This window comes from Lissotriton helveticus, chromosome 6 (genome assembly GCF_964261635.1).
Source record: "Lissotriton helveticus chromosome 6, aLisHel1.1, whole genome shotgun sequence".
Taxonomy (NCBI): Eukaryota; Metazoa; Chordata; class Amphibia; order Caudata; family Salamandridae; genus Lissotriton; species Lissotriton helveticus.
The window spans coordinates 2,053,087,602-2,053,109,826 of record NC_136067.1 but is presented as its reverse complement, the minus strand read 5'-3'; the positions used below and the strand labels follow the sequence as shown (position 1 = coordinate 2,053,109,826).

The 22,225-nt window shown below is 48.5% G+C and overlaps 1 protein-coding gene across 1 annotated transcript in view; it reads left to right on the top strand.

The window, feature by feature from the left end:
• Window positions 1–22,225, top strand: part of IFT172 (intraflagellar transport 172) — a 1,142,656-nt gene that overhangs the window by 961,411 nt on the left and 159,020 nt on the right. Inside the window, exons 43-44 of the mRNA XM_078650113.1 lie at window positions 8,113–8,208; window positions 11,349–11,408. Coding sequence (XP_078506239.1) covers window positions 8,113–8,208; window positions 11,349–11,408 — 156 coding nt within the window. The remainder of the gene's footprint in view (window positions 1–8,112; window positions 8,209–11,348; window positions 11,409–22,225) is intronic.

The following is a 22,225-nucleotide window of genomic DNA, read 5'->3' as shown; positions in this document are numbered from 1 at the left end:
GTGGAGTGGCATTTTCAGGAAGACGACAACTTGAAACATAACTACTGAATAGAGGAAAGGAGGTCTCAAGAAGTCCCCTTTTTTCTTCCACAGTGGCACCCTGGAGTGAATGATGCCTGGGAAACAACTGTGTGAGCCTTTGCAATGTAGATCAAGACTAGACCTTCCCTTGCGACAGTGAAGAGCCAGGAACACCTATGCTACACTTTCCCAAATGACGTTGCTGTGGTTTTGGAGCAGTATTTGCCAATGCTGGAATTTTGATTGGGCCACAGGCTCCACATTCAGCACTGAGAGAGTTAAAACAGCACATACCACCAGGAAAATGGACAGGGTTGAAACTCTAATGTTCTGATGGATACATCTGCCAGTGGATTCCTCACCTTCTGAATATTCCCTGCGCCAGCAACATTCGGAAACTTTGGTAGCTCTCCACGCCGACGAGGACGTAGATGACCTTACAGAGGCACGACTCCGCTCGCGATCTAGCTGACGTCACTGGATCCATAAGAGAGCCTCATCGGTGTGATGACGTCAGTTCCCTTTTTTCCGCACCGTCGACGCCAACGGTTTTTCTAAGACTCTCCGTAGTTGCTATTGATACTTTGTGTTTCTGGCTGTATTGCTGTGTTTCTTCTGGTTTCTTTCGAAGATGACCTCGAGGAAATCCGGGTTCAAGCCCTGCAGGGAGTGCGGTGGACATATGTCCATTACTGATCCGCACAAGGACTGTGTTTGGTGCTTATCTTCCGACCACGACGTCAATGGTTGTCCATTCTGCAGGAAAATGAATCCCAAGGCGCTAAAGGAGAGAGAAGCGAAGCTTTTCATGGCTAAAATAAGGAAAGAAAAGAAGAGAGGTAGGAGAAGGTCGAGGTCTCGCTCCAGATCGAGGTCGGGCTAGAAGTCGACGTCGGGGCATGCTTCGAAGCCGAAGAAACATAAGAAGAAGAAGCATTCATCAAGACATCGTTCTGACAAGGAAGCGGCGCCGAAGTCGATCTCTCCTCCTCGACGTCACAAAAAGTACTTCGTGTCTCCTTCTTTTTCGAATCAAGCTGCTCCTGATAAACGGTGATGGAATAAACCCAGATCAGTTGACTGGGGGTGAGTGTTTGTATTGCCAACGCTCCGTCCATCATCACCTTTGGTTTTTCTTTGTTCGCCCTAAGTTGGCAGGGTATGCTCAGACGTGAGTCCCTTGCTCACTTTGCCACTGGAGTCAAGCAAGCCCGGCTGAAGACGGCTGTAATGCCAGAAACCGGTCCTGGGAAGCTTGATTCCGGTCCAGGGAAGACATGGCTTGGCAGTTCGGGCTGGACTGTTCCCATGAGGCACAGGGTCAGACTGATTTGCATATGGCCATGTCTGAACTGGGGTGGCGGAGTGAGCTAAAGAACGGTGATGGATTAAACCCAGATCAGTGGACTGGGGGTGAGTGTTTGTATTCTCATCATCACCTTTGGTTTTTCTTTGTTCGCCCTAAGTTGGCAGGGTATGCTCAGACGTGAGTCCCTTGCTCACTTTGCCACTGGAGTCAAGCAAGCCCGGCTGAAGACGGCTGTAATGCCAGAAACCGTCCTGGGAAGCTTGATTCTGGTCCAGGGAAGACATGGCTTGGCAGTTCGGGCTGGACTGTTCCCATGAGGCACAGGGTCAGACTGATTTGCATATGGCCATGTCTGAACTGGGGTGGCGGAGTGAGCTAAAGAACGGTGATGGATTAAATCCAGATCAGTTGACTGGGGGTGAGTGTTTGTATTGTCAACGCTCCGTCAATCATCACCTTTGGTTTTTCTTTGCTCCTGATAAATCGACTTCGCCTGCAGTCTCTCCACCTCGATCACCGACGCCGGTTCCTTCCCTGGATTCGGTACATTCTCCGGCTTCAGAGCAAGAGATTCCTGTGCCGGAAGAGCAGGCGACTCCACTGGTTCTACATCGGCGCCGGCTGGCCCGAATACGGTAACACCTGCTTTGGATTCAGTCCCGGGAGCTTATTCACCTTTTCCAGCTCCGAGTCAAGACCCATCGCATTATCTAAATGCCATGTATGGAGTCTTTCACAGAGCTATGCACCCTTCTGGTGCACCTTTGGGTCCCATGGGTCCATTAGCTTTCAATTTGGGGGTTCCTCAAGCATATGCCCAGGCCCCCTTCATGCCTTTTCTGCCGGTGGCGCCGTCTTGAAATTTCCCAGTGCCGAGGACTTCGACGCTGTTCCATTCTTCTCTGGCGCCTTCTATTTGGCCTCGATCGATAAAGGTAGCGCACGACGCTGGCCCCGAATACGACAGAGTCTGTTCTGGCTCCATCAACGTCTGTACCTAGAATAAGATCCAGAAGAGAAGCCCAGAGGATCTTAGAAGAGCAAAGGTACCAACTCGAAGAGATGCAGGAGGGTGAACTCCAGGACTCAGATGAGTGTTTAGCTGAGTTGAGAGAGGCAAGTGGCCTGGATATCTCTCCAGAGTGGGAGCTTTCTCCTTCATCTGATACCCCTTCCAAGGACGTGGCCCCATATCATATGGTGATCAAAAAGGCAGCTGATTTGTTGGATATTCAACTTCTCACTACTGATTTAAAATCGAACATATTAACAGAAGTTCTCCATTCACCTTCTTCTGTTGTTGAGCCTCTTTTGCCATTCAATGAGGCAACTATTGAGCCTGTATTGGAAGTCTGGCGCAAACCCTTTTCTGCGCCTGCAGTTTCCAGGACTATTGCAAGAAGATACAGGGTGGCTCCTGGGGATCCAGCGTTTTTATCATCTCATCCATCTCCGGAGAGTTTAGTTGTTCAGGCTGCCTGTTCGATAAGATCTTAAGGTGCATTCCCACAGGTGCCTGAGGATAGAGAATCAAAGAGACTTGATCAATCTGCCAAATTTGTTTTACTTCTGCAAGCATGGCATTAAAATCGACTAATGCTACCTGTCTTATGGGTATATACATCCATGCTTTAATGGATTCAGCTAAGCAGCTGACACCTAAGTTGTCCGCTGAGGATAGAAAGAGTTTTGAGGAAGTGCTGCATGATACCCAGAGAGCTGCACGCCAAGTAATTCAAAGTGGATTAGACACAGCTGACTCTGTCGCAAGAATCATGGGGTCTTCTGTGGCTACTAGGAGGAGTGCATGGCTGAAGTCCACGGATTTCTCAGCAGATGTTCGGGCCACATTGTTAGACCTACCCTTTGATGGTTCAGGGCTCTTTGGAAAAAAGGCGGACACTGCCTTGGAGAGATTTAAAGACAGCAAGGCAACAGCTAAATCTCTTGGCTTACAAGCTCAATCTAGAGGCTCGACTTTTAGAAAATACAAAGGGTTTGGCAGGTCATCCTTTCGGACATATGGCCAACCTAGTCAGCAGCAGCAGCAACAACAGCAAAATACTCTATACAAGTCCTATAGAGGTAAAAACAGGGGTCGTCCTCGAGGCCGTCAACCCTCCTCCTCCTCTTCCTCAACCTCCCCTCCTATTACCGCAGCAAAGCAGCCCTAGATTCTCCATTCCGGATCATGTTGGTCCTGTAGGGGGTCAGCTAACTCATTTTCTGCAAGATTGGGAATTGGTCACAACATACCTTTGGGTTCTCAATCTCGTGGAGAATGGGTATGCCCTTCCCTTTCGGGAATTTCCTCCAAATTACCCTCCTTGCCAAGGGGCTTGCTCGGAGGACCATCTTCTTCTCCTGCAGAAGGAAGTCCTAACATTACTGAAAAAAGGTGCGATAGAGGTGGTTCCAGCGCAGGAAAGGGGTCAGGGATGTTACTCCCGGTATTTCCTGATTCCCAAGAAGGATGGCAGGTTACGTCCAATCCTGGATCTCAGGATCTTGAACCTTTTTCTGAATTAAGAGAAGTTCAGGATGCTTACCCTTGCGCAGGTTCTTCAGGCGCTGCAGCAAGAGAACTGGATGGTGTTGATCGATTTGCAGGACGCGTATTTTCATATACCGATCCTGAAGTCGCACAGGAAATATCTCTGTTTCACAGTGGGTTCGCAACACTATCAGTTTGCGGTTCTCCCGTTTGGACTTACTACTGCACGTCGAGTCTTCGCCAAGGTGATGGCAGTAGTTCCAGCCCATCTCAGAAGATCGGGGATTCCAGTTTTCCCGTATCTGGACGACTGGCTGCTCAAAGCAGAGTTGCCCGAGAAGGTACTTCATCATCTGCAGGTGACATCCCAGCTGTTGTACGAATTGGGTTTTTCGATAAACGTGCCCAAGTCTCACCTGGTGTCCTCTCAGCGCAACCTGTTCATAGGGGCGGTACTGGACACTACTGTCTGTCGAGCATTCCCTCCACCGCAAAGGATTCTCAACATTCAGGAAATGATTCCTTTGTTTTACAATGGAACGGTCGTTTCAGTCCTGAAGGTCCTACGCCTGCTCGGCCTGTTTGCTTCCTGCATTCTGCTGGTCAATCATGCACGCTGGCACATGAGGGCACTCCAGTGGTGCCTCCGCAAGCAGTGGTATCAGCACAACGGAGATCTCAGGGAGTCAGTGAGGATCTCCAGAGAAGCTGCAGCGGATATGTCTTGGTGGAGCGTGGAGGGCAATCTGTCTCAAGGAAAGCCCTTCCATCTGCCTCCATTGGTTGGCACAGTGATAACGGATGCATCATTCTAGGGTGGGGTGCTCATCTGGGGGATCTGGAGATCAAGGGTCTTTGGTCTCCAGAGGAAAGGTTGCTTCACATCAACATTCTAGAGTTACGGGCGATACGTTTGGCACTCAAGGCCTTCCTTCCTTCCCTTTGCGGTCAGTCAATTCAAGTCCTGACGGACAATACTACAGCGATGTGGTATGTCAACAAGCAGGGAGGAGTAGGGTCGCTTGGTCTCTGCAGAGAGGCTCTGCATCTCTGCAAATCATCTGGCCGGCGTTCTGAACGTGCGTGCAGACAGTCTCAGTCGGCAGTTCTCGGCCGACCACGAGTGGAGGCTTCATCCGGAGGTGGTTTGTCATGTTTTTCGGACGTGGGGAACTCCTCGGGTGGACCTGTTTGCCACTCGCGAGAACGCTCACTGCCCGTCATTCTGCAGTCTCCCGTTTCCGATGCAGGGAGCTTTGGGGGACGCGTTTTAGTTGAATTGGGGCGCACAACTCCTTTACGTGTTTCCTTCCATGCCCTTGATTCCTCGGGTTCTGAGGAAGAGTCGCCAAGACTGGGCCCAAGTCATATTGATCACCCCGGATTGGCCAAGAAGGATGTGGTACACAGATCTTCTCCACCTCTCCTCGTGCTCTCCGCTCCGTCTCCCTCTCAGGGCAGACCTCCTGTTGCAGTCGCTGGGGCAGGTTCTACAACCCCACCTCCAGAGTTTACACTTTCATGCCTAGAGATTGAACGGGGCAACCTGAATTCTTTTTCTCTTCCTTCTGACGTGGTGGGCGTTATTTTGTCTGCCAGACGTCTCTCCACCAAGTCTATCTATTCCTATAGGTGGTCTAAATGTGTCCATTGGTGTGGGGAGAAGTCTATTGACCCTTTAAGGGCTTGTGTATCCAACATTCTTCAGTTTGCACTATCACTGGCCCAGCAGGGTTTTGCTATGGCTACTGTGAAAGGTTATTTATCAGCCTTGTCGGCATTCCTTTGCTTGCCGGACCAGCCGTCCTTGTTTAAGTCACCTATTGTATTACGTTTCATTAAGGGCCTTACCACCAAATGTTCGCCTACTCCATTTATTGTGCCTCAATGGGACTTACATCTTGTCTTAACCTACTTGATGGGTTCACCTTTTGAACCTTTGCACAGGTGTCCAATGAGACTACTGTCTTTCAAGACAGTTTTTCTTGTTGCAATTACCTCGGCAAGGAGGGTAAGTGAGCTTCAAGTTCTTAGTTCGAAACCCCCATTCTTGACCATCCATGCTGAAAGAATGGTACTCAGGACCAGGGCTGCTTTTCTGCCTAAGGTGGTAACTCCCTTCCATCTGGGGCAGTCCATTACCCTTCCTACCTTCTATCCTCCCCCCTCACCCTTCCAAGGAGGAGGAGCGGCTTCACCGTCTGGACCCTAGGAGGACGGTGACCTTTTATCTCGATAGGACTAAAGACTATCGTGTGGACGACCAGCTCTTTGTGGGATTTGCTGGCTGCAGGAAAGGAAGAGCGGTACAGAGGCTCACACTTTCCAGATGGATTATCTTGTGCATCAAGATCTGCTACGCCCTGGCTGGTAAGGAACCTCCAGTGGGGATAAGAGCTCACTCTACTAGAGCAAAGTCTTCTACATCCGCTTTGTCTAGGGGTGTACCTGTAGAGGACATTTGTAGAGCGGCAACTTGGGCTTCCCTCCAGACTTTTGCGAAGCATTACTGCTTGGATTCCGAAGTGAGGAGGGACGGTCACTTTCCGCGTTCTGTCCCCCAAGATTTTGTGGTATAGAGGAGTGGACACCCTCCTCCGGGAGTGGGTACTGCTGTGGGACTCTATTCACAAGGTGAGGAATCCACTGGCAGATGTATCCATCAGAAGAACAAGTTACTTACCTTCGGTAACACTTTTTCTGGTGGATACAGTATCTGCCTGTGGATTCCTCACTGATCCACCCGCCTCCCCGTTGTCCACTCTTCTATACCTGCTAAGTGTGTATTTGTATTTGTAACTTTCAATGGAATTGTTTAATTGCTCTTGCTTATTGCATTGATTTCACACTATGTGTGTTGGTTTGAATACTGTGTACTGTGTATACTGTACCTATTTATGTTGGCCCGTCTGTGTGCTTCGGGGGCACGGAAAAAGAGCGGAACTGACGTCATCACGCCGACGAGGCTCTCTTATGGATCCAGTGACGTCAGCGAGGTCGCGAGCGGAGTCATGCCTCTGTGACGTCGTCTTAGTCCTCGTCGGCGTGGAGAGCTACAAAAGTTTCCGAATGTTGCTGGCGCAGGGGATATTCCCAAGGTGAGGAATCCACAGGCAAATACTGTATCCACCAGAAAAAGGGTTACCGAAGGTAAGTAACTTGTTCTTCTGATGGATAGACCGGCCATTCATAGACCGGGAACCCCCTCGGGTGTCACGTCCGTGAAGTACTTTCCTTGCTTTCACACATATTTTCTTTATGTGTCATACTCTGTGCACAGTGTTGTTGTTATGTTTGAAGGCATGTCCGGACCTGTAAACGCAGCCTTGGCCTGATTTGGCCACTTGGTGAGCCAATAGGAGGTTTGGCCCCTTAAATTACTGAGTCTGAGATTCACAACATGCAGGCTGATTAGGGCTTCTTGTTTGAGATTCGTTGAGTGGGGGACTGCCCTAAATAGCCTTTTTCCCTCGTATCCCTTTCTGATTGATTTACTAAAGGTAAGTACCTTGTTCTTCCGGGAGGAGGCATGTTTAGGAAAGAAACCAAAAAGTCTCAAAATATTTTGAAAGTCACTTGGAAAATTCGGCAAGCGCTGATCAGATGCATTTGTGGTGCACAAAAAGGGACTAATGTCATGTTGCGGACTGGAGTTGTATGAACCACACTCACCACTATGACTGCTAATGACATCTGAATGGCCCTGCCCCCAGTATTTCAGTGGAAGTGATGGGTCTCCATTAAGGCGTGCTCAAAAATCTTCCAGAGGATTCTTTCCCTGGTAGATATTTCATGCTCATTTATGTCAAGAAAGCAGTGTGTAGTAGACACAAATGTTATCAACAGTAAACTAACTTGTTTTTCTGCCTGCCTGCAAGAATAGATTGGTGGATTCAGTACCAATGTATTTTATTATTATATTTTCAGCAACAGGTCATATGCATCTGTTTGGATTTCAGGGGGCCACAAAGCTAAGGCGTTTATTTGCCATTTCTATCTTGATGAATGATGTATTTCTATACTAGTAAAATGAATACAAGTGACTGCAGTCAGCAGGAAGGTAGTCAGGATGGTAAAACATGGGTAGCCAGACACGCATTCGGCATTGTAGTCCTAAGGTCGTGGAATCAAAGCACTGTTTATAAGTAAACTCATCTAATTATCTTTGTCAAATTTTGAAGGATACGTTTGTATGGTTATACAGTTTTCAAATATGTTATTAACACAGTTTGGGGCTCTCTACCAATCTACAGGTGATGGACTAATGAAGTTTGTTTTTGCCCCTTAGGAGACCCTAGCTGCTAAGCTATCAGTCTCATTACTGCGACACACTGAGTTCATCCCCTCAGACAAGTGTTTCTACGAGGCCGGAATAGCTGCCAAGGTAAGTGAGCCAGTATGAGAGGTATAGTTCACACATAGTGCCAACCAATGTGCATGCCTGCCCAGAAGACAAGTGGTCTTAAGCATTTGTTGATGAAATATTATGTTTGTAAACTTACTCATCAGAAAGTATTTAGGAATTAATTGTGTTTTGAAATACTCATGTCTCATTGGTTCATCCAGTTCTCCTGCCATCAGACACCTAGGATGTTCAAGCTGCAGATGAAGATGTAAACTTTTTGATAATAAAAGAGACATACCTCTTTTTGATTCACTCAGTGTGATCATACTTCTCTTCACAGCTACAGATGTGGAGTTCACACATTTCTTTCCTCTGTTCGCCCCACCCAACCTCTTGCATCTGACTCAACTTACATAGATTCAAATATGGCTTTTCAAGTCATGGCCTTTCCATGAAGTGGACCAGTTTGTTTTGTGCTTTCAGGGCCAGGGGACAAGAACCTCTTGCCTGACAGCCTGCTCTGTGCCTCTTTCTCCTGCATGTCATTGATTCCTTGGCTTTGGTTGTTCTTTTGGTTTTAACGACCTACATGCTATGCAGGAGTATGTTGTGGGGCAGCATAAGGCCTCAGTTGAGATGATTCTTGCTGTTACCAGCTCCTCCATCAGGACATTTGTTGTGTCCAGTGGTTATGCCCTGACCATCAGACTGCAGCTCCTCATTGGAGATGATCTGAGTTGTGCTACATGCCTAAGACCATAGCATGTAGGGTGTGCTCTACAGACATAACATCACCGCCTATGTAACAGAGTGATCATGTTGCCTTACATCAAAGACAGTTCTGAGATACCAAAGTGGTGTTAATATATTGGTGCATGCAAGAGAAGCCTGGCCTGTTTAATCCCACAGGAATACTGCACATTGAGGTGTCTACACAGACTAAAACACCACTGTGCCATGCATAGGCCTTTAGGTGTTTGAGCAGCCTACCCAGGGGGCCCATTTAATTTGCTTGCACCATATCCCACATCCAATTCAAGGTCCTAATTGTTGGACTGGAACGTCCGTCCGAGATGTGCATTTATGGCCAGCATTAAGATGGCTCCAGTCTTTGCTTTTTGGTAGACTTCAAACAGGAACTGTCTCCAATCTCTCTTCAGGATCCAGATAGCTCAAACATGGGGCCCCTTGGGTATTCAAAGTTTTTTCTGGCTCCCCTGGCAACATTAATAGTGTCTTTTGGAATTAAAGTAGTTTATTTTGCTGATGTCACTCAGTTAGTCTTATACATAGGCAAAAGTGCTGCTGTCCCATAAGCTTTCTTTAAAATGTGCCTATCCAAGGTTAGTGATTGGGTGCAGTGGGGTAACTTAAATTGTAACCCAGACAAAACTGTGATTCTTGTTTTTGGAGCCATCAAGAAATTCAGGATCAATGATTGTTGGCTGGTAGGGCTCCCAGTTCCTCCTCATCCTGTACTAGTATCAGAAGATCTTCTAGTTAAATTTGATAGTGACCAAGTTCATACTGTTACAAGTACTTGGTTTGCATTACTCCGTACATCAAAGAAATTCTTGGATTTACTCCCTTTTCAAGACAGGAAATTAGTAGTTTGTGAATTCATTATTTTCAGACTGGAGTACACCAATATTCTTTATTTTGGGTTCACCACATTCCTAAACAATTGCTGCAAGTGGTTCAAAAGTAGCAGCAAGATTGGTCTTAATAATACCTCACAGTTCATTTCTCTCCCAAAATCTCAAACAGCTTCAGGCTGGGTCTGGTGGCCTAGTGGTTTGACCCCATGGTCACAGGTTCAAATCCCAGCTGGTCCACTCAGCCTTTCATCCTTCTGAGGTTGATAAAATGAGTACCATTGAGTTGGGTAACAAGATTCAGCACCAGGATACCCTTGTGTGAATGTGCGCTTTACAAATACACTTTATGCTGGTTTAAGATGCTCATCCTGGTCTATAGAGCAAATCATGACACCTGTCCCAAATCTTTGGAAAATATTCCAACTGAACAATCCTATTAGAGACCTGACATCCAGCAATGCTGTGCTCTTTAAAATTAAAAAAATCAAATGATAAGAAAAGGTGGAAGATTCTTCCCCTTCCTAGCAGCAAAGGCATGGAATAAGCTTCCTTTCGCTCTCCGATCCATCATTATGAGAATCATTTAGGAAGCTTTTGAAGACTTGGTTATTTTCCTCATCATAATTCCACTTTTTGGACAAACTACCTAGGATTGTCGGTGAGCACCTAGGATGCCCTTTGTGGCAGCTGTTTGCCCTTTATAAAATATTTTTCATTCATTCCTTCGTTATGAGCAAGAGAAAAATACGAATCTTTCTTTATCTAGGTAATTCAGTAATAAAACTGCTTTGTTGCAGAAAATCTAATAACACACAAAGTTTCTTTGTGAGCCTGATACCACTCTCTAATGCTTGTCATTTTAATTCTCCACCAAGGGAGTCGTCATTGACAGCCTGCCATTCTGGCCACTGCAATCAATCAGTTGTGCTGTAATTGCTTTAGGAAATGTATATGCTGTCATATGATCAGGTTTTCAACTACAGAGTCTATGCATCTAGTAACCAGAGCTGCTGGCTCTCTGAAGTGTTCCTGTCAGCTGTTTGCTGCCTGCCTGACTCCATTCCTTTGTCTGACATTTTGTTTTAATAAGGAAACTATATCAGCTTAAGCGTATTTAGCAACTTTAATTTGGTTGACTTATAAAGTATTTACATTTATTTATTGTAGCCTGCAAATGGCCACCTACTAAAAAATATTTTTTTATAAGAAAGGATTTAGTTTTTAAAAATCATCTGCGGTCCTTCCCAAGTGCGGAGCTATTTAGTGTCAGACTTCAATAAAAATTCCTATGATAAAAAACTAGGATTAAAAATAAGAAACATTTTCTACGTTGCTTTTTATTTGCTTGATAATGTAGCAGATTTCATTGAAATGATAATGTTGAGAAGCTTGCGTACAAAAATCAAATGTAAACCATGCACATTGAGCATAAATATTTGTAAAAACATCTAAAGTTAAATGCAGTAGAAGGGGCAGATTCAAACATTAAATTTTACAGCTAATAGGATTTCTATCGGTACGTTTTTCACTTGCGAATTCAATTTAACAAAACTTACCAATGTGTTTTCTTCTTGTAATAAGGTGGTGGGATGGGAGAACATGGCCTTCATCTTCCTCAATCGATTCCTGGATCTTGTTGATGTAAGTATTTGGTCAACTATTCACATCCTGGTTTGCAAAAATACTTGCTGGGGTATTAGGGTTTTTACCAAGTTATAAAAGATATATTTATGGTAAACATGCTTTATTCAGAGTTGTTGATTATTGTTTGCAAGGATTGCATGGTCTACAAATTAATGGCCTGATTTAGATCTTGGCAGATGGGTTACTCCGTCACAGCGGTGACGGATATCCCGTCTGCCGAAATATAAATCCCATAGGATATAATGGGGTTTATATTTCGGCGGATGGGATATCCGTCACCGCTGTGACGGAGTAACCCATCCCCAAGTTCTAAATCAGGCCCTCAGTTGGGATTTAAATGATTCTTAAACTAGTACCTTGTCTTGTAGGGTCAGAGATATACCTACAAAGATGTTGGTTTTTGTAATGTTTTAATAGATTTAGATGATGGTTATTTCATAATTTCTGCTTAATCTAGATGTTTCTATCAGAATTCTGGAGGCATTACAACCTTTCTGTTTAACATATTTCTGTTACTTTAAATAACTCTTGTGCCAGAATAGACAGAGTGACCTCTTAAATCTGTAATAGAGCATCTTTAAAGGACTCCACCATAGTCACTTGAACTTTTCTTCATATGTTGTATTGGCACAAATGTATCGCCCCCTCCCCACATCATAGCCCTCTCCTGGCTCGTAGGTGAAAAAAATGTTTTATTCAGGATCTCGAGCTGGCACTATTAAATCACTTTTAATAGTGCCAGCTCGAGGTCCTGAATAAAAAAAAATTCACCTACGAGCCAGGTACTTTTTAACTCTTCACTACCCACCACCACTCACATTACCACTCACTTGCACCACACGCACCACACATAGTCATTTGACAAGTGCTCCCGCGTAGTCGTAGGTCGCAGCACGCCGCATCCCGTTAGAGGGGTGCGAAGACCCCGATGATGAAGCATGACACCAAGGGGCCTTTTGGTATCATGTGGCATAACACAATGCATGTACCAGCAGCAAGTGGGCTGGTGCTCGTCCATCGCACTGCAGGAAGAGCTGTGACCATCGCACTGCAGGAAGAGCTGTGTCCATCGCACTGCAGGAAGAGCTGTGTCCATCGCACTGCAGGAAGAGCTGTGTCCATCGCACTGCAGGAAGAGCTGTGTCCATCGCACTGCAGGAAGAGCTGTGTCCATCGCACTGCAGGAAGAGCTGCAACGGTGCATCATGCTGCAGCAGCAGCAGAGGAGGTATCGTGTGGCATAACACAATGCATGTACCAGCAGCAAGTGGGCTGGTGCTCGTCCATCGCACTGCAGGAAGAGCTGTGTCCATCGCACTGCAGGAAGAGCTGTGTCCATCGCACTGCAGGAAGAGCTGTGTCCATCGCACTGCAGGAAGAGCTGTGTCCATCACACTGCATGAAGAGCTGTGTCCATCGCACTGCAGGTAGAGCTGTGACCATCGCACTGCAGGAAGAGCTGTGTCCATCGCACTGCATGAAGAGCTGTGTCCATCGCACTGCAGGAAGAGCTGTGTCCATCGCACTGCAGGAAGAGCTGTGTCCATCACACCGCAGGAAGAGCTGTGTCCATCGCACTGCAGGAAGAGCTGTGTCCATCGCACTGCAGGAAGAGCTGTGTCCATCGCACTGCAGGAAGAGCTGTGTCCATCGCACTGCAGGAAGAGCTGTGTCCATCGCACTGCAGGAAGAGCTGTGCCCATCGCACTGCAGGAAGAGCTGTGTCCATCGCACTGCAGGAAGAGCTGTGTCCATCGCCCTGCAGGAAGAGCTGTGTCCATCGCACTGCAGGAAGAGCTCTGTCCATCGCACTGCAGGAAGAGCTGTGCCCATCGCACTACAGGAAGAGCTGTGTCCATCGCACTGCAGGAAGAGCTGTGTCCATCGCACTGCAGGAAGAGCTGTGTCCATCGCACTGCAGGAAGAGCTGTGTCCATCGCACTGCAGGAAGAGCTGTGTCCATCGCACTGCAGGAAGAGCTGTGTCCATCGCACTGCAGGAAGAGCTGTGCCCATCGCACTGCAGGAAGAGCTGTGTCCATCGCACTGCAGGAAGAGCTGTGTCCATCGCACTGCAGGAAGAGCTGTGTCCATCGCACTGCAGGAAGAGCTGTGTCCATCGCACTACAGGAAGAGCTGTGTCCATCGCACTGCAGGAAGAGCTGTGTCCATCGCACCGCAGGAAGAGCTGTGTCCATCGCACCGCAGGAAGAGCTGCAACGGTGCATCATGCTGCAGCAGCAGCAGAGGAGGTATCATGTGGCATAACACAATGCATGTACCAGCAGCAAGTGGGCTGGTGCTCGTCCATCACACTGCAGGAAGAGCTGTGACCATCGCACTGCAGGAAGAGCTGTGTCCATCGCACTGCAGGAAGAGCTGTGCCCATCGCACTGCAGGAAGAGCTGTGTCCATCACACTGCAGGAAGAGCTGTGTCCATCGCACTGCAGGAAGAGCTGTGCCCATCGCACTGCAGGAAGAGCTGTGACCATCGCACTGCAGGAAGAGCTGTGTCCATCGCACTGCAGGAAGAGCTGTGTCCATCGCACTGCAGGAAGAGCTGTGTCCATCGCACTGCAGGAAGAGCTGTGCCCATCGCACTGCAGGAAGAGCTGTGACCATCGCACTGCAGGAAGAGCTGTGTCCATCGCACTGCAGGAAGAGCTGTGTCCATCACACTGCAGGAAGAGCTGTGTCCATCGCACTGCAGGAAGAGCTGTGTCCATCGCACTGCAGGAAGAGCTGTGTCCATCGCACCGCAGGAAGAGCTGCAACGGTGCATCATGCTGCAGCCACAGCAGAGGAGGTATCATGTGGCATAACACAATGCATGTACCAGCAGCAAGTGGGCTGGTGCTCGTCCATCGCACTGCAGGAAGAGCTGTGACCATCGCACTGCAGGAAGAGCTGTGACCATCGCACTGCAGGAAGAGCTGTGTCCATCGCACTGCAGGAAGAGCTGTGTCCATCGCACTGCAGGAAGAGCTGTGTCCATCGCACTGCAGGAAGAGCTGTGTCCATCGCACTGCAGGAAGAGCTGTGTCCATCGCACTGCAGGAAGAGCTGTGTCCATCGCACTGCAGGAAGAGCTGTGTCCATCGCACTGCAGGAAGAGCTGTGTCCATCGCAGTGCAGGAAGAGCTGTGTCCATCGCACTGCAGGAAGAGCTGTGCCCATCGCACTGCAGGAAGAGCTGTGTCCATCGCACTGCAGGAAGAGCTGTGTCCATCGCACTGCAGGAAGAGCTGTGTCCATCGCACTACAGGAAGAGCTGTGTCCATCGCACTGCAGGAAGAGCTGCAACGGTGCATCATGCTGCAGCAGCAGCAGAGGAGGTATCATGTGGCATAACACAATGCATGTACCAGCAGCAAGTGGGCTGGTGCTCGTCCATCACACTGCAGGAAGAGCTGTGACCATCGCACTGCAGGAAGAGCTGTGTCCATCGCACTGCAGGAAGAGCTGTGCCCATCGCACTGCAGGAAGAGCTGTGTCCATCACACTGCAGGAAGAGCTGTGTCCATCGCACTGCAGGAAGAGCTGTGCCCATCGCACTGCAGGAAGAGCTGTGACCATCGCACTGCAGGAAGAGCTGTGTCCATCGATCTGCAGGAAGAGCTGTGTCCATCGCACTGCAGGAAGAGCTGTGTCCATCGCACTGGAGGAAGAGCTGTGACCATCGCACTGCAGGAAGAGCTGTGACCATCGCACTGCAGGAAGAGCTGTGTCCATCGCACCGCAGGAAGAGCTGCAACGGTGCATCATGCTGCAGCCACAGCAGAGGAGGTATCATGTGGCATAACACAATGCATGTACCAGCAGCAAGTGGGCTGGTGCTCGTCCATCGCACTGCAGGAAGAGCTGTGACCATCGCACTGCAGGAAGAGCTGTGACCATCGCACTGCAGGAAGAGCTGTGTCCATCGCACTGCAGGAAGAGCTGTGTCCATCGCACTGCAGGAAGAGCTGTGTCCATCGCACTGCAGGAAGAGCTGTGTCCATCGCACTGCAGGAAGAGCTGTGTCCATCGCACTGCAGGAAGAGCTGTGTCCATCGCACTGCAGGAAGAGCTGTGTCCATCGCACTGCAGGAAGAGCTGTGTCCATCGCACTGCAGGAAGAGCTGTGCCCATCGCACTGCAGGAAGAGCTGTGTCCATCGCACTGCAGGAAGAGCTGTGTCCATCGCACTGCAGGAAGAGCTGTGTCCATCGCACTGCAGGAAGAGCTGTGTCCATCGCACTACAGGAAGAGCTGTGTCCATCGCACTGCAGGAAGAGCTGCAACGGTGCATCATGCTGCAGCAGCAGCAGAGGAGGTATCATGTGGCATAACACAATGCATGTACCAGCAGCAAGTGGGCTGGTGCTCGTCCATCGCACTGCAGGAAGAGCTGTGACCATCGCACTGCAGGAAGAGCTGTGTCCATCGCACTGCAGGAAGAGCTGTGCCCATCGCACTGCAGGAAGAGCTGTGACCATCGCACTGCAGGAAGAGCTGTGTCCATCGCACTGCAGGAAAAGCTGTGTCCATCGCACTGCAGGAAGAGCTGTGTCCATCGCACTGCAGGAAGAGCTGTGCCCATCGCACTGCAGGAAGAGCTGTGACCATCGCACTGCAGGAAGAGCTGTGTCCATCACACTGCAGGAAGAGCTGTGTCCATCACACTGCAGGAAGAGCTGTGTCCATCGCACTGCAGGAAGAGCTGTGTCCATCGCACTGCAGGAAGAGCTGTGTCCATCGCACCGCAGGAAGAGCTGCAACGGTGCATCATGCTGCAGCAGCAGCAGAGGAGGTATCATGTGGCATAACACAATGCATGTACCAGCAGCAAGTGGGCTGGTGCACGTCCATCGCACTGCAGGAAGAGCTGTGACCATCGCACTGCAGGAAGAGCTGTGTCCATCGCACTGCAGGAAGAGCTGTGTCCATCGCACTGCAGGAAGAGCTGTGTCCATCGCACTGCAGGAAGAGCTGTGTCCATCGCACTGCAGGAAGAGCTGTGTCCATCGCACTGCAGGAAGAGCTGTGTCCATCGCACTGCAGGAAGAGCTGTGTCCATCGCACTGCAGGAAGAGCTGTGTCCATCGCACTGCAGGAAGAGCTGTGCCCATCGCACTGCAGGAAGAGCTGTGTCCATCGCACTGCAGGAAGAGCTGTGTCCATCGCACTGCAGGAAGAGCTGTGTCCATCGCACTGCAGGAAGAGCTGTGTCCATCGCACTGCAGGAAGAGCTGTGCACATCGCACTGCAGGAAGAGCTGTGTCCATCGCACTGCAGGAAGAGCTGTATTCATCGCACTGCAGAAAGAGCTGTGTCCAACGCACTTCAGGAAGAGCTGTGCCCATCGCACTGCAGGAAGAGCTGTGTCCATCGCACATGCAGGACGAGCTGTGTCCATCGCACTGCAGTACGAGCTGTGTCCATCGCACTGCAGTACGAGCTGTGCCCATCGCACTGCAGGAAGAGCTGTGCCCATCGCACTGCAGGAAGAGCTGTGCCCATCGCACTGCAGGAAGAGCTGTGCCCATCGCACTGTAGGAAGAGCTGTGCCCATCGCACTGCAGGAAGAGCTGTGTCCTGTGTCCTTCTGACAGCAGGGCTGTGCTAGTAACACAATTCTTGAGGGCACCAGGATAGAGGTAACCTGATGAGCTTATACACTGACCGGTCAGGAGTTGGATTATCCAATCCAATCCAGTTTTGTCATAGTCATTCTGGCAGAGCTGGATGAGTAATACAAAAATCAAAGATCCAGGTACCAGAATTAAACAAGAATTGGCAAAGCCAATACCTCTGGTATATAAGTGGTTAAGCAATATGTTTTTTTATTATTTATAAGGGAATTATTTCACTTTGAGGCAGGGTTTGACTGGGCCAGGGATGTTTCAACAGTTCTGTGCTCTTCATATCGGGTACAGGTGCAGGAGGCTTTCCTGTGCCTGTTGAGCATAAGAGGATTGACAAGAGTGATGGTAAGAATCTCCTATACCCCCAAACCCTAATACTCCTGTAAAGGCTGCACAATGCCGGTGTCTTGGATACTTCAGGTGTGTGATGGGCCTCTACATCTCAACAGTTGATGTATGCAGTGCAGATCTTTAAGGTGGGTGACACTACAGCAGTTCTGCTCCATATTGAGCAGCTGAAATCTTCATTATTTGCTCAGATTTTCACCTGAAATCACTTATTCAGAGGACATGCTTTCTTTGTACCCTTTCGCTGCTAGGCATTTTCCCCCTAGAGTGCTGAGCTCTATTTAACTATTTCGCCTAGTTTGCAGTTAGGCCCCCATAACATTTATTCCCACATAAGATATTCACGCCACATTTGCATCCTTTATTCCCAACGTTATCGGGATTGTAAGGGCACCCAGGGTTTGTGTATTCCTTTGAAAGGGACTCAAAAAATAGCCATAACATAGCTGCTTTTTGGGGGGTTTAAGGAAAAATTAGGAATTTGTGCTCTGCCAAAAAGTGTCTATTTTTTTTCCTAAACTCATCAACAAGGTTTGCTGTGCTAAAGTCAACATCTTTCCAGTTTTTTTTCTGGAGCAAGCAGAGCGGAATCGAAAAAACTACTTTTTTACTACAGTTTTGGCATCTAGTGCATTTTCCCTAATTTATGTGTTTTCAATATACTTCTAGTTTGTGGTGGAAACAGATGTAAAACCCATGGGTAATCCCAGAATGTTGTACTTTTCCTAAACGTCGACACAATTCTGAATTCAACCAGGATTCTGGAGTCATTCGTGTAGATCCCTCAAGGTTTTCCCAAAGAAACTAAATGTTGAAATAGAACAATATTAAAGAGGAGTACGGAAAATCAGCCATTTGTGACAAAGTTTTCATCTGTAACATCTTGTCACATTGGCCAATTTACAAAATCAGTATACCACTGCATTCGTTAGACCCTTGTGATCGTGGTGAAATATGGAGTTTGTAGGTTCTTCCAGAACCCAAGGTACCCAGAGTCAACAACTGAGCTGCACCTTACAGTGGTTTTTCATTGTGTACCAACTATTCATCAATTCACATGGTAAAATACAAGTAATGAAAAATTGATATTTAGGAAACCTATGTACATCTAAAATGTACACAGGATACAGAGTTTAGGAACAGTGGTTATTTGTACATTTCTGAATTTGGGGTTACCCATACTATCATGTGCTTTAGAGGTTATTTTACTAAATGTCTTCTTTCTTGCACACAGCCTTTGGAAGCCGCAAATGCAGAGAAATCCAATTGGTATTAACATGTGTTCTATTAATTTGTGTTTCCACATAACTGCTGATAAAAAATAGTGCCTCGATAGTGTGGCTGGGCCTAGTGCATGCGACAGAAAAGAGGCCAAAGCGTAAAATGGACACCTTAAATATTTCCACTGAGAACCAATCTTTTTGAGCAATTTGGGTAGCTGTGGATTTTGGGCACTAGCTCAGCCGCCAAGCCGGGAAACCTACCGAACCGCTACATTTCTGAAAACTAGACATCCGGGGGAGTCCAGGGCGGCTTAACTTGTGTGGCTGTCTTACTCAGAAGGGCTTGCAAACCTCCAACTTTGGCTTAAAACATACATTTTCCTCACATTTCTGAGGGAAACGTCTGGAATATGCAGAGAGACACAAATTTCCTACCACCCAGCGTTCCCACATGTCTCCAGAAAAAAAGGTACCTCATTTGTTTGACTGGGCCTAGTGCCTACAACAGGAAAGGCCAAAAACGTAACATGGACATTTCAATTTTTTCCACTGAATGCCAACCACTTTTTTTTTTGCGCAATGTGGGTAGCTGTGAATTTTGAGCCCTAGCTCAGCTGGCATCCAGGGAAACATACCAAACCCAAACATTTCTGAAAATTGAGCATCTGTGGGAGTGCAGGGTAGGGGTGCCTCACATGGATCATACATAATTTTCTTACCTATAATGACCTGCAAACTACAAAGGTTGCCTGAAATTACACATTTTATTTGCATGTCTGTGACATAATCTCCATGACCAGACAAGTCAACGCCATCTCCTCGTCGTGCTTCAACATCCTGCGAATGCTACGCAAGATCTTCCGATGGATCCCCACCGAAACCAGGAAGACGGTCACCCAGGCCCTCGTCACCAGCCGGCTGGACTACGGCAACTCCCTCTACGCCGGCACCACCGCCAAACTCCAGAAGAGACTCCAGCGGATCCAGAACACCACAGCACGACTCATCCTGGACATCCCCCGCCGCAGCCACATCTCCGGACACCTGAGAGACCTGCACTGGCTCCCGGTCAACAAGAGAATCACCTTCCGGCTCCTCACCCACGCACACAAAGCCCTACACAACCAAGGACCAGGATACCTCAACAGCCGCCTCAACTTCTACGCTCCCACGCGCCAGCTTCGATCGACCAGCCACGCCCTCGCCGCCGTCCCCCGCATCCGAAGAGCCACCACAGGAGGAAGGGCCTTCTCCTACCTGGCCGCCAAGACTTGGAACTCCCTCCCGACCCACCTCCGCCTGACCCAGGACCACCTCGCCTTCAGGAAGCAGCTCAAGACCTGGCTGTTCGAGCAGTAGCGCCACCCCCCCCCCCCGCCTTGAGACCCTCCGGGTGAGTAGTGCGCTATACAAATGTTCTGATTGATTGATTGAATGTTCTAAATTAGTATACAAATGGTGATGGATGGAATGCTTTAATTAATCTCAGCCACTGGTAATCTCTCGGCTTCGACCCAATCTTTTGTTATTTTGCACACCATGCCACCTTAGTGTATATCCAGCCACATGCAAAGCAGTCTTGACGCTGCTCTCATAGGATCAGTTCAGCTCAAACTGTCAAGCCAGGGCCTCCCTGAATCAAAACACAAGAAACCCAGCAACGGTTTTGCTCTAGTTATGGGCTCATCTGCCATGTACAGCTTGGTTCCGATGACACAGTGTGCACAAGACCCACATCTGGGCATACCCGTCACACTTAGGGCAACAAAGTAAGTATACAAAACAGTAATGGATGAAATGCTGAAATTAATATCAGCCACTGATAATCATTCGGGCCGCATTCCAATCCACCTTTGTTTAGACCCAGCCATTTTAAAATTTGTCTTGACCCTGCTACAATAGAAATAGTCCAGCCCAAAATTGCAAGAGATGTACAAAATTCCTACCACTCACCCCCCCTCCCCCACTTGTCCCAATGAAAACGGTACCCCAATGAGTGCGTGGCTTGGCCGTGCAAGATTGGAGTCACACTCTAGGTGCACTCCCAGCCATCCCGACTATTCGAAGACATCCGGCCTGCCATGAGCAATGCTCCTACGAATGGGCCCGCAGTGACTGGCGGACATCGTTGAATGCCAGTGAGCCCATTCCCGCTTGTCCTCTGTTGCGGCTGGGGTCCTGGCTGCTGCTTTCAGGGCCTCGCTCCCCCGTGGCCTTGTAACCGGATGCTGGGTCTTGGAGCCTGTGAAGACTCAATGTAGGGCTTGTGCTGCAGCAGAACCCTGTTGCTCTGACCTCTGCCCCCGTGCCTGTGGCCAAGGTCGGGGCTGTGCAGCACCCACTAGGCTGTTTGCGGGATTGGTGGTGGCACGCATCGGATGTGTGCCAGTCGCGCCATCGGGTAGACGCTGAGGGCCTCCGTGATAAAGGAGCAACTACCTGGAGCCCAGCGGCTCAAGGGCCCCTTCCTCTCCTGCGGGACAGCGTTTGGTTGGCCTGCCCTGACTTTTGGTTCTTCCAGGCCTGGCCTGTATCGGCTCAAGCTGGTTAGCTTACCCCCAGAGGGGCGACGTGGAATTGCCTTTTCCTCAATGCCTGGACTCGCTACACCAGCGGTTCCCTCCTGGGCCCCAATGTGGTCCTTATGGACTATCTGACTGTCAACCAGCCTTCATCCCATCTTCGAAATGGAAATGTATCGGTCACATTTTAAATTTGGCTTGACACATTTGTTTCTGAGGTCATTGGTTTATTTTATTTAGGTAGCGCGTTTTGGTGTTGGTTTTGCACATTGACTGCATGAAACATATGTTTTACACATTTATGTTTTCTGGCTAAGGGATTTTGATGGTTATTGATGGGCATTTCTTTATATTATAGTTACCCCTGATGAAGGGATTCTTTGCATGAAATGCACTGTGTGAACATAAATATGATTTACTAGGATGCAAAGTGAATTCCGCAATGTTTAGACTCCGAAATTATTAAAGAAAGTTGATTGCGATGGATTACATTGGATTCTTGTTTTTGGATCATCTGGTAATTTCCTACACGGCTGTGCACCGTGGGTTTGGTGTGCAACGGCGCACCTACTATGTTTGAGATTACACATCTCTGTGTGCCATGCCCACAGACACTGCATGGGACATAGGTAAGACACCCCAGCAGGTCTTAGCCTTAAGCCAGTGTGCACTTATCTCCTGTGAGGCCATATCTGCATGAGCAGATATGACCCTGTAATATCCATGTTGATTCCTAGATATTGTAAGTGACCAAGGAAGCCATAGTAAGTACATGGGCTGGGCACTCTTCATTACGAATACCCCAGCTCCATGAAGGCTTCACTGAACTATGGGATGTTTGGTACCAAACATCTCGTCATAATAAACCTGCACTAATTCCAGTGTCAGTTTTATTCAAAATTGCACACAGAGGACCCCTTAGAGGGGTCCCCTGAAACCTACCGACCCATAGTGTGGTCACCAACTGACCTAGGCCAGCCTGCTACCACCAGACGCACCCCACCCTGGTCAGGAAGAGCCATCTGTGGCGGGGAGCTTCAAAGGCCTTGCCACCTTTGTAACGCAACCCAAGTCTCTCCTGTTAGAAGGGGCAG